Raw genomic sequence first — 12483 nt, forward strand, 5'->3', positions numbered from 1 at the left:
ACAAATAAACACTGATCCCATACCTAGAGTTTAGATGTAGCTGGAAGGTGCACAAACTAGACTGGACATTCCCTTCCAAACTACGTTCTCCGCACTAGCGCAAACCTGTTGTATTTAGGTTCCTACATTTTCTTTGATTCCCATTCCCAGGGGGCTATACTCTTCAAGTATGAGCTTCAAGTTTCGACCTCCAAAGCAAACTTCAGTCAGAACTGCTGCATTTCACCTAGTTTCGCAGAAGAAGCAGAAATTGCCAGTTTCACTCAAGAGGTTTATGAACTACCACTTTTTTGTGAATAATTTAGGCTGAGGTTTTGAATGTGTAATGAACACCTGAAGTCAGAAGCATTGTGTAAGGTTTCGGTTTTCTGTAATAAATATGTATATAAAGCTCAGCCTGAATCCCTCAGTGAACTTAAGCTCCATTGCAAAGCTGTAGCTTAAAAGGGTTAATGCAACCATTAGATATATAAATACAAAAAAGTAAGGAAGTTATCTTATTTCTGCATATCTTGGGTACAGCTCTGACATCCATCATTTTAAAAAGATGTTGAAAACTGGGAAAGTATCCAGAGAAGAGCCACAAAAGTAATTTGAGTGCTGGGGGAGAGAAGGGAGACAGAGGAGGGCTGACAGTAAGGGACTCAAAAGAGATCAATCTGTTCAACCTATCAAAAGGAACATCAAAAGATGAACTGATTGTGGAGTATAAATATCTTTCCAGAGAGAAAACCCAGAACACCAAAGAGCTTTTTAATCTAGCAGGGAAATACATAACAAGAACCAATGGGAGTTAAAGCCACACAAGTTCAAAATTAGAAATAAAGCACAGTTTTTCAGACACTGAAAGCTACAAACTACCAAGAGAAGCAGTGTCTTTAGATCAAGACCATATGCTTCTCTGAAAGAGATGTCTGAGCCAAACCCAGAGGATCCCTCTTAGCTTTAACACCTATGAATCTGTGAATTATTTCCCAAGGTAAACATTAAAAAAAAAAAAAAATAGACCTGCATGTCTTTATACTTCCTTGGCCTCAGCTCAGGCAAAAAAAAAAAAAAAAGGAAAAGGACAAAAAAATTAAAATAATAAGACAATCAGTGGAGGTAAATCTTCCTGGCATGTCTGACACCAGGAAATACTGCCATCGAGTGAGAAATCTTGTTCTCACAACTCCTGCAGCAAGATTCTTCCAGTTAAAAAAAAAGTTTGGATAAACTTTGTGAAATGACTGGATTTGGATCCTGGTGCAATGACCTGGCAGGCTTCATTCCAGTTCCTAGATGACAAGAATCCACACCACAGCTGGCAGCAGTCATTTCCCTTGAGGGAAGCCTCGGCAGAGGCCAAGCGCTGACCTAGCCACGGAGACTGAACTCCTCCTCCTAGAGGCAGGCAGAATTTGAGGACACAGGATATAGGCAGGCAAGGAACATAGGACAGAAACTCAAACTGCTGTTGCCTGTCCTATACTTATTTGTGTATATAGAAGACTTTAGCATCCGAGTCTGTCATTCCAGTCCAAGACAAATAAATTGAGAAAACTAAATAGGAGAATGCTGTTTTTGCATAATAAGAATGCACGGATTCTCTGGGCAAAATCCTTTGAGTGGTGGCTGTGAACACCGAAAGGAGCCTTCCCTGGCACCGAGTCACCATGCAAAACCAAACACATACCATGCCATGAACAGTCGTGTAACAATCTACCCATGCTCAATTCTTACTCTATAGACACCTTTCATAGTATCAGCTCCTCAGAGAATAGTCTTCCTGCTAGACCAGGCAATGAACAGGAAAACTAAGCAAAATTTAGCTCAAGTGGCAGATCCAGTAGCACTGGATATTGGATGCAAAGCCAGTCTAATTCAGAGCCAGCACCAAGCTATTTGGAAGGGAAAAAACAAAAGTGGTTCTACTCATCACAGAAGTACAAGATGGTGGTGCTGAGACCTTCTTGCCATAATGGTCCTTGAGGTAAGTGAAAGGCAAGAATGCTTGTGGGTGATGTCTTGTCTTAGACCAACTGCATGGTTGTCATAGACATACTTCCTCAGGCCTCTAAGTACAAGATGGAAGAGACCTTCAGACTTGGGAAGTTATGTAGCTCATCCTCAACCTAGATCAAGATTCTTCACTTTAATAATACTCTTATACATATGTGTTATAGTGTTTTTTTTCCTCCAGAGGAGCCCAACATATTTAACAGGCCCTCTGCCTGGATCAGTCTGTTTACCAGCAGTGAAACACAACAGCCAGTTAACAGAGCAAAGTGACCTACCTGTTCACACACTCACTTGCAACAAGTTGTAAATCATGGAATGCAGCAACCTATTAAAGTCTGTTAGGAGATAACCCTCTACTCAAAGGGAATGACTACCATACCACAAGGGCACTTAACGCATGCTAAATGGCTTGAACATACATCTGCTTACATGTTAACCACACTTCATGTTAAGTTGAATGTGTGACACCACTAGTCAGCATTTCTTGATAATGTGACAAATACATCCATGTCTTTAATTCAGCCCTTTCCCACGCATAAGTGGGAATTGTAAGGACTTGGAGCACCAGAGGAACCAGACTGAACTAAGGAACAAGGGTCAGCATTCCCAGTAAATCAGCTGTAGTCTGCTCATTAAAATCACTCCCATAAAGCTGGGCTGAGCAGGATTTCTGTATAAAACATTCTGACACAAAAGCCAATAAGAGAAAATTAAGTTATAAAAAAGAAGCATTACTTAATTCCAGTACAAAAATCAGAAAGAAGAAACTACCAATGTCATGGGTGACTGGTGCCTCCTAAGACTTGGGGGGTACAGTTTAGTTTGTGGGTGGCAGCAGTGGGGTGGCAAGCGGTGACCACCTGCAGAAGCTGGCGTTGGCATTGGCATAGCGAGCAGCGACTGCCCGCAGAAGCCAGCGACAGCCGCCAATCTTGGGGGGGGGGGGGGGGCCTACCCCCCCGCAACCATACTCCCCCTCTACCAGTCGCCTATAACCAGCCTGGAAGAGAGTACAGCATCTGCTGTGGACACAATATACTTTCAGGGCAACATTCACTTCTCTGATTTACACTCTACTTTGTAGATATATATATTTCACCCCACTCTGCATACACCTTATCTCCTAATGTCAGTATGTAGCACCATACTGAGTAAGTACAAGTCAGGCTGGGGAGATGTAGTCTATGGATAAAAATTATAGAGACACTACAAAGAAAAATGAAACTTTTCAGTTGTCTGTGAATATTTTAACATGTGCTGGCAGGTGACAGCAATTTTCTGTATGCAGACAGGGCTTTTGAACATTACCATAATCAAGACTCATCTTTTGACACAGAATTGTCACCACTAGTTTTACCAGGGAAGGCAATCTAGCTAGCTAGATGTTTATATCACAAATCAAGTTTTCCTCCAGGGGCCAGGCCAACCCACTTTTAATTGCACACCGTCCTTCACAGAACTTGCCACCACTAATAAATAGGAGTCAGAAAATGAACTCTGCTGATACCTTGAGATCACTGCTTTCTGCTTCTCGGAGCTTCTTCAATCTGAAATCCCCCTCGCAAGGATTCAGAGCAGAAGGTGGAGCCACGCAGGCACACTTGCAGTCAGGTCCTGAAGTGATGGTTTCCACGGTATAGAAATCCTCTGCTTTGAAAGTGCCTTCATTAATCCTTTGGCATGCCCCACGGCCCAGAGGTCTGACCACACACTTACACTGACAGTTTGAGCCTTCAGAGACGGCCTTCACCTTGTCATAGTCACCTAGCAACTGATCAAAAAAAAAAAAAAAAGCTGTAAAGTGTCAGTTTGTGTCTACACCAAGGTTTTACTTTTTGTTTTTTTGTTTGCTCTTTGTTCTGTGAAGTTTCTGAGAAGAAGGCTCAAGGACTCCAAACCTTTGAAAAATAGGTCACTGCTTACACTAATTGCTGACTCCATGTGTTTGCTTGGCTTTCTGCTCTTCAGCAATTTGAGAAAGATGGATTTCTGATGGGGTGTTTTTCTTTCACTTGTTCAGTCTCAAACAACTCTTATCTACAAAGTGCTGGGCAAAATTAAATTTAAACAGAGGGACAAACCTACCACAGTATATTTTAAATACACCAATCCTATCAGATAAGAGTTTACCCACTGCTATCTCCTACAAGATTCATTATAAATGGGGGTTTCCAAGATTAAGGGGTTAAGTGATGTTATGTGATAAGATATAAATGTAAGGCACTTTCTGGCTGGTAAAATGTAATTTCTAATAACCTTGTACAATTCCAAGAATTTCCTTTATGGAGATTCATAGACATCAATCCTGAAATTGAAGCACAAAAATAACTTGGCGGCGTGTTTTCAATATCCGTGTGTGCTGGACATTTCCATGGATAGATACATTCCTCTGTACATCTGCCAAATCTAATAGAGAACACAGCCCTGAACTCCTGCTGCTTTCATTCAGACGGCATATTCCTGCATCCCAGTCGATCCTGTGACACACTCCATTCATAATTCCCTATACAGTTCCCTGGTCACTTGGGGAGTTAGGGGATTACTAGTTAATTGCAGACTAACAAAAGGATGAACATGAATAACTAATTTTCCAACTAGTCACTAGTGGGATTTATGTTTTGCCAATCCCTTGATCATCGACAAACAGGGAAAAAAATAGCCAACCATAAAACTGTCCCCCAAAGCAGTTCAGATGGCTAAAGCCACACGTGCTCTTTTGCCACCTCTCTGTCACTGAAGCTTCTTCACCTCAGAGCAGGGAGGGACTGACTGGGGACACAAGTCCTACCAGACAGTGATTCTCATCCGGGATCCCACAACACCCTGGAGTACCAAGAAATCTTTTAAGGATGCCACACAATGTTAGCACTGTTAGGTGTACCAACACCTACACGATTCACAGCATTAAACCCTGTGAATGCAAACAGGAATCCTGAGTGTCACTAGCATTGTGACCTGGTGTGAGCTTTCTACATCCTTTGCAACCAAAGAATTGCTCTGTTATTCTTTCCTATAATATAAGATTATTAGAAATTATATTTTACTAACCCAAGATATGGGTTACATTTATGTCTGATCCCACAGCATCACTTAATCCCCTTAATTTCTAAGAACCTCGTGTACAATGAATCTTGCAGGAAGCGAAGAGTTCAGTGGATTAAACTCTTATCTGATAGGATCAGTGTATTTAAAATATACTGGCATTTTCCAAGGGCGACCTTTGAGTATCAGAACATAGGAAGAGCCATTCACTGGGGTAGCCCCCAGGTCCATCTTGCCCAGTCTCCTGTGTCACAAGGGGACAGAGAGCGGATGCTGAAAGGGAGAGTGAACTGGGTCTGACCAGGGTTTTTTTCCCATTCCCACTGTTCCTGTCTCACTTGCAGCCTCAAGCATTTATGGTCTAGGAAATTCTGATTCAGAGGCTCCTATCCCCAGTGTCACAAGCATCCTGACCTGCTGTGGGCTTTCCTTTCATGTTCTTCACAACTGAAGAATCACTCTGTTATTTTTCCCCACAGTACAAAATTATTAGAAGCTATATTTTACATGCCAGTATGTGGGTTACATTTATATCTTATCCCACAGCATCCCTTAACCCCTTAATTTCTAAGTACCCCATTTATAATGCTCAACAGCTACTGATGCACCAGTCCTCCAAGAACGTGTCTAATCCCTCTTTTTTTCAGTCTGGCTAAGCTGCCAGCTTCCATGGCATCTGCTGGCACCAAGTTCCACCCTTGAATGACACGCTGTGTGAAAAGAAAACATGGAACAACACACAAAAAACTTCCTTTCATTTGTTTTAAACCTACAGCCCTCTCATTTCACAACATGACCCCCTAGATCTCATCTTCCTAGAGCGGAAATCAAATCCCTACCGACTTTCTCTTTGTCGTTCCAAACAGGCATCCCTAGCGCCAAGTGTTCAGACCCGCTGCTGGCTTTCTAGGTTCTTTGCAACCAAAGAACTGCTCTGTTAGTTTGTTCCTGTTGTGTGAGACTATTAGAAATTATATTTTATCAGCCAGGATGCAGGTTATATTTACAGCTTATCCAACAACATTTAACCCCTTAATTTCTAAGAACCCCATTTCTCATAACACAAACAGGCATCCCTAATGTCACCTATCCTGCCCTGCTGCGGGCTTTCTAGGATCTTCACAACCAGAGAATCGCTCTGTTATTTTCCCCCGTAGTACAAGACTATTTGAAATGACTACCAGCCAGGATGCAGGTTACATTTATATCTGATGCCATGGCATCCCTTAACCCCTTACTTTCTAAAAACCCCATTGATAACGCTCAGCAGCTACCGATGCTTCCTCCAAGGGCACATACAATCCTTTTGAAGTCTGGCTAAAGAGCCAGCATCTGCAGCACCTGAAGGCCCCGAGTGCCAGCCCTGAAGGACACGCTGCGTTCCTAACAGCCTCCTCATTTCAGGGCCTGACCCTCAACCTGTCTTGTGAGAGCGGGGCAACGGGAAATCCCTCCTGGCTTTCTCTCCGCTGTTCCGAGCGGGCACCCCGAGTGCCAGGCGCTGTGCCCGGTGCTGCGGGCCTGCTGGGTTCACGCCACCCACGAGCGCACGGGGGAAGCGAAGGGCTGGTGTTTTCCGAGGGGTCCCAGCAGCCCGAATCCTGCCGTGGCAAGGGAGAGGGGTGACACAGGGCAGCCTGTACCTGGGACAGGATGTTCTCCTGGTTGTCTGCCTCGTTTTGCAGCGGCTCATCCTCGGTGACTGCCTCGGGCGGCGCGGTCGGGGGCCGGCTGGGCCCGGCCGGGGGGGCCGCGGTCGGGGGCACCCCCCAGCCCCGGGGCAGCAGCAGAGCGCAGCAGCCCGGCAGCAGCAGCAGCAGCAGCAGCAGCGGCGGCGGCGGCGGCGGCGGCAGCGGGGGCCGAGCCATGGGCGGCGGCGGGAGGGGGCGGCTAGGCGCGGGGCGACGGGGCAGCGCTCGGCATCGCCCCCTCCCCGGCGCGGGGCAGCGGCGGGCGCGGTGCGCGCGGGGCAGCCGGCCTGGGCGGGGGGCGGGCGCAGCGCGGGCCGGGCCGGGCCGGGTCGGGAGGAGTCTGCGCCGGGGAGGGGGGTCCCCAGCCCTGCCCTGCCCTGCCCTGCCCTGCCTCCCGGCCCTGCCCCGCGCCGTGCCCGCCCACGGCACCCCCTCCCCGTGTGCTGCCCCGGCACGTCCCTGGCAGGGACACGCACTGCACCTGGGAGTGGCAGAGACGCACACGCAAGTGTGCGCGCAGACACACACACACAGACACTGCACCAGAGGGTGGTAAGGACACACACACACTGCACCAAAGGATGACAAAGACACGCCCCCTCCCCCCTTGCTTGGAGCCTGCCGGGGAGAACAGGGCCCCAGCCCAGCCCCGCCCGTCCCCAGGCCCTTGCAGCGCGTGTGGTATTGCCAGACCGTCCCTCAGGCCCCGGCAGGAGCGCGGTTCTGCCCTGGGGGCAGGAGCTGGGGGAGGCCTGTGGTAGGCACCCCGCTCCACCTCACAGCTTAGGGACCGTGGCGCGGAGGCAGGGCACAGGAAAAGGCTGCCCAGGGAAGCTAGACAGGCAGGGATGTCCTGGGGTGAACGCTTTTATCGGGCCAGCTGCAGCACTTGCGAGAGAATGAGGCAAGTTTTCAAAGGCGAGACATTTTTCTTCAGGTCCCAGAGGTAAGCCAGCATTTTACTCCGCAGACCTGCATAAGAAGGTCCTGCGTTTTGAAAGGTTGTCTAACTGCATCCCAACTATACAGTTGGTCCAATAAAAGTATCACCCCGAGGGATCTGGGCCTCTCGCGTAATTCCTGGACCATCAGGGCTACAGCGCTACCCTAACACTACCTTTACTACTAGAAGAAATGGGGAGGGGGATACACAGCACGCAGCCCTCTGACACAGCCAACCCCCCAAACTCAGGAGAAATGTACCACTGCAAAATCACGTGCGGCAGCTTCAGTGCCCGGCAGAGTCGTTGCCCGGAAGGGATCTTGCCAGGTCTGCCCTCCCGGCCCCTTTTCAGGCTCCCAGTCCCTTTGCTCAATTAAACCTGGCTCCATCGCCATCTTGTGGCCAGGCACTGTCACAGCGTCTGTCCGGGCAGCCAGCTGGAGACAGCTTAGTTTTGTGACTGCTATAGAGAACATTTTCTGCACACGAAAGCCCAGGATAAATTATTCTGTAGTAATGTGTGTCCCCAGCCTGAGCAGGCTGGTGTTGGGCAGTTGAGGAAAGTCTGCTGCTTGGCAAGTACTAGGGGAGTTCGCTGCTAGAGAGCAGGGGGGAAGGATCACAGAGCAGGAGCACTAATGGTAACATGAGCACCTGAAGGCCAACTGAGGTCAAGGCAGTGATGGACACACAAAGACACACACAGACACCCCATCTAAAGAGATCGCAGCCTCCCTAGCCAAGGTGGGGAGGGGGAAGAGAACAGGGGAGATATAGTATAAGCAAAAGAGATGCCAAGATGGCTCCATATGACATTTCTGCCGCATTTTCTGGAGGAGATTTTGTTTTTAAATGTTATAGCCCTGTCTTTGGAGGGCTAGCTAAGGCAAGGAAGGCAGGGGAATGTGGGATGGTAGGAAGAGCTGGAGTTGACAGCCTGATGGGGATGGGTGGATTGGAAGCAAGAGCTAGTTAGCAGAAAGGAGGGAAATGTCTATGAACTCTGACATCACTGGGTTCCCAGAAGTCCCTGCTCTGGTCACTGCTGCTGATCTCAGCTGCCAAATTCCCTCCTCCCCCTCTCAAAAAAAAGAAAGAAAGAAAGAAAAATCAACCTTCTGCAGGCCAAAAGCATGACTGTCAGGGTGGCTTACAGAAATATGCCCTAGTGATTTCCAAAACTAGCCCAATCTATTTGGACAGGAGCAAGAACAGTTGGGATTGGGGTGGGAGTGGCGGGAGGAGGGCTATAAACCTACAACAGAGGCTTCTTTGGGCATTTTAAACTTTAATAACCCGTGTGTATACAAGTACTACAGCTCACTGATTACAGCAAGGATAAAAGTAGAAGTATAATAGGTGACTACTCTATTATTTCCTGTCAGGCCAGGCCTATCTTGGTCTGCTATCTGGACCCATGTAAACCAGTACAGTCTGTTCCATGGTCAGGTTGTTGGTGAATAAATTTGTACCTCCACCTAGATTAGCCTAGGTGAGGAGGGTGTGTGTACACCCAGCAGGACTAAGGGTGAATGAGCTCCCTGTGACTTGAGCCAATGGCCATCTATACCTGAAGAGGAGGTCACTTTGCCTGAAGAATCACCAATGATGCACAACATCTGAAGTGGGCCAATGGTCACAACAACCTTGGAACTGACTTAACTAGACTATTATTAAGCAAACAAAAGCAAATGCATTGGTGGTATAGTGGTAAGCATAGCTGCCTTCCAAGCAGTTGACCCGGGTTCAATTCCCGGCCAATGCAGAGCACCCTACTTTTTTTTCCTCAAGAGAAAATTTATTCCAGGACAGTCAGGTGGGTGAGAAACTGGCTGCAGGATAGAACCCAGAGAGTCGCGGCGAACAGATCTGTGTCATCCTGTGAGAAGCGTGCAGCGGCGTCCCGCAGGGGTCAGTACTCAGCCCAGTACTTTTCAACATCATTATTAATGATTTGGATGTGGGGGTGAAGAGCTCACTGGCCAAGTTTGCAGATGACACCAAGTTATGAGGAAGCATGGTCATGCTTAAGGATAGGCTACAGCTACAGGTGGACCTAGACAGGCTGGCATGTTAGGCAGATGAGAACCTGATGAAGTTCAACATCAAGAAATGTAAAGTGCTCCACCTTGGGACAAGCAACCCCCAACACACCTACAGACTTGGCATCACCAAACTGACTAGGCACCATGAATGAAAGGGACCTCGGGTAATAACAGACCACAGTATGAATATGAGCCAGCAGTGCAATGCTGTAGCCAGTGGGGCAAATAATCATCTGGCATGCATCCATTGCTGCATCTCCAGCAAAACCAAGGAGGTGATTCTTCTGCTCTACTCGGCAATGGTGAGACCGCAGCTGGAGTACTGCGTCCAGTTCTGGGCACTACACTTTAACAAAGACGTGGACAAGCTTGAGAGAGTTCAAAGAAGAGCCACCCATATGTTCAGAGTCTTACATGGCAAGCCATACAAGGAAAGGCTGAGGGAGCTGGGACTTTTCCCTAAAGAAAAGAAGGCTGAGACAGGACCTGGTAGCAGCTTATTGCTACACTAGGGAAGTACGTCAAGGGTTCAGTGAACAACTGTTTACCAGGGCACCCAGAGGGAAAACCAGGAGTAATGGCCACAAACTCCTGGAAGATCGATTCAGGCTCAACCTTAGGAAAAACTTCTTCACAGTCAGAGTGTCCAGACCATGGAATAAGCTCCCACCAGATGTGGTGCAATCACCTACTCTGGAAATCTTCAAGAGCAGTCACCTTGCTGGGGTCACCTTACCCCAGTTATCTTTCCTGCTTGGTAAAGGGGGCTGGACCCAATGATCTTCTGATGTGCCTTCCAGCCTTGCAATCTATGAATCTATGAAAGCATGAACTATTAGAAACCCTGCATGTTTATTCCAGTCTGTACTCTGGTCACCTTTGGTGTCCTTATGTCCCCATACCTCAGCTGGTCTTGCTGCAGTGCAAGTTCACATTGAAATGGTAAAGCATTATTTGGGTTGGAACAAAGTCTTTGCAGCAAATATCCAGACTCCAGAGTAGACCTGCACCACTCTGGGTAAAAATTGTTTTGATGAAGATAGTGAAGTCCAGACAACAGAACAGGGTAGGAAAATTAGTCCCTCCCCATCTGCACAGAGGTCTGGCCAGTAAGAACACTACAAATAAAGCCAGATCTCTAGTGCACTAGGCCCCACTGCTAACACCTGGGTAGGCACAGACTTCCACCCTGACCTCTTCTATATGTGTCATCCAAGGTCTTCCACAGCTGGAAACTGATGGCTTGATATGAAGAATTCAAAACCCTAAAGTTACCTGTCAATATTCTTATCCTGGAGACTTCTTGTCACACTTTTAGCTTCTTTTCTAATTTAGAGAACTCAGAACAACAGCAGTCTCCCAAAGCTTGAAGAAGGGCGTTTGTGCCCGAAAGCTTGCAAAGAACTTTTTTGCAACTATTTAGTTGGTCTAAAAATATATCACACCTACCCAAAGAACCTTTCTTGCCTATGTCCTTAGACCAACACAGCTACACCCAACAGCCCTGCTACAACCAATCCTACAACCATGGATATGCATTCTTTAAAGTGCTGAAGCAATGTATTGCAGCACCTCATTGTTTTACTGAAGCAGAAACTCTATTTGTATTGATAATAGAAGCTCAGTAGTTAATGACTATGAAAATTATCACCACATACAGTAATGCTGAACCCTCTTGTGTTTTTTGACAAAAAATGATCCAACAAGCTCTCTCCTAAGTGATCAACTGAATTGAGTGCTAAGTGGCAAGAGACTTCACCAAGCGAGTTTAAACTGTTTGGCAAAACTTAAATCTGAGGAGACTGGAAAGCCAGTCCTGTCAGGTGCACAGGGGAAGAGGCTATGCATTTCTCCTGAGCTGGAGCCCATGTACTGAACCAAGTCAATGGGGCATACTGTGGTACCTACAAGATACTTTGCTGCCTTTTACGTGAGTTTCATCCACATCTCTATGTTCTAGCTTCATCTTAACAATACTTCCTGCCTTGTTTAGCTCATTTATGTCATCCCTTGTCCAACATTGGAAACAGGCCTGATCCTGCTGGACAAAAGGTGCTGTGCTCCCTGCTTACAGAAACTCACCTTGGAGATTCCCTGAGGTACGTTTCTGTAAGATGAAAGCCAGGGTCTCCCACTTGCAGAGACACACTCCAGGCAATCTCCAGGGTGTCTCTCTGTAAACAGGGAACCCCAGCTTTCCCCACTTAGAAACACACCTCAGAGACTGACTGGGGCACATCTCTGTTAGAGGGAAAAGCCAGGCAGATGCTCCCAAGGGCTCTGTGCTAAATGGAAATTTGCAGGGCACGCAGGAATGGGCCTCTTAAGCCCCAGAGGTGCCTGCCCAGGGCAGCTGGGGAGTGCAGTCAGTGCTGGGCTGCCTGTGGTCTTGCACCTTAAAGCAAACAGATGTCCTCTGCCATAAAATGGCAGAAACTATTACTAACTTTGTCGTGGCCACAAATTCTGGGCATCTGTGGAATGACAAGGGGTATGGACATCCATTTGCTTGGCCTTTGTGGTACCATAAAAAAGTTATGATAGGACAATCCTAAGTGTGCATTAAAAATAAAGTAACCATCATCAGCATTCAGTGAAGGGGAAACAGCAGCCCCAACTAGATAAGCAAACAGCAGCATGAGCGACACAAACCAACTGCAATGCCTATGGCAAGACAGACTGGTGAAGAGCTAATCAAGAGACATGTGGAACCAAATGAAAACCTACACTTACTTTTGGAAAGAAGGGATTTTCATCATGT

At 47.2% G+C, this 12483-nt stretch overlaps 1 protein-coding gene and 1 non-coding gene across 2 annotated transcripts in view; one reads left to right on the top strand and one right to left on the bottom strand.

Annotated features, from left to right (window-relative positions):
• Nucleotides 1-7191, bottom strand: part of OLFML2B (olfactomedin like 2B) — a 53884-nt gene extending 46693 nt beyond the window's left edge. The window contains exons 1-2 of the mRNA XM_090048428.1: nucleotides 6687-7191; nucleotides 3509-3772 (exon numbers count right to left, since the gene is read on the bottom strand). Of these exons, the coding sequence (XP_089904554.1) occupies nucleotides 3509-3772; nucleotides 6687-6911 (489 nt within the window). The 5' untranslated portion in view covers nucleotides 6912-7191. The remainder of the gene's footprint in view (nucleotides 1-3508; nucleotides 3773-6686) is intronic.
• Nucleotides 7192-9370: 2179 nt separating this feature from the next.
• On the top strand, nucleotides 9371-9442 carry TRNAG-UCC (transfer RNA glycine (anticodon UCC)). The gene has a single exon. It is a non-coding gene; the product is annotated as a tRNA-Gly (tRNA).
• The last annotated feature ends 3041 nt before the right edge of the window (nucleotides 9443-12483 follow it).

This window comes from Crocodylus siamensis, chromosome 5 (assembly GCF_052110815.1).
Source record: "Crocodylus siamensis isolate JL-2025a chromosome 5, ASM5211081v1, whole genome shotgun sequence".
Lineage (NCBI taxonomy): Eukaryota > Metazoa > Chordata > Crocodylia > Crocodylidae > Crocodylus > Crocodylus siamensis.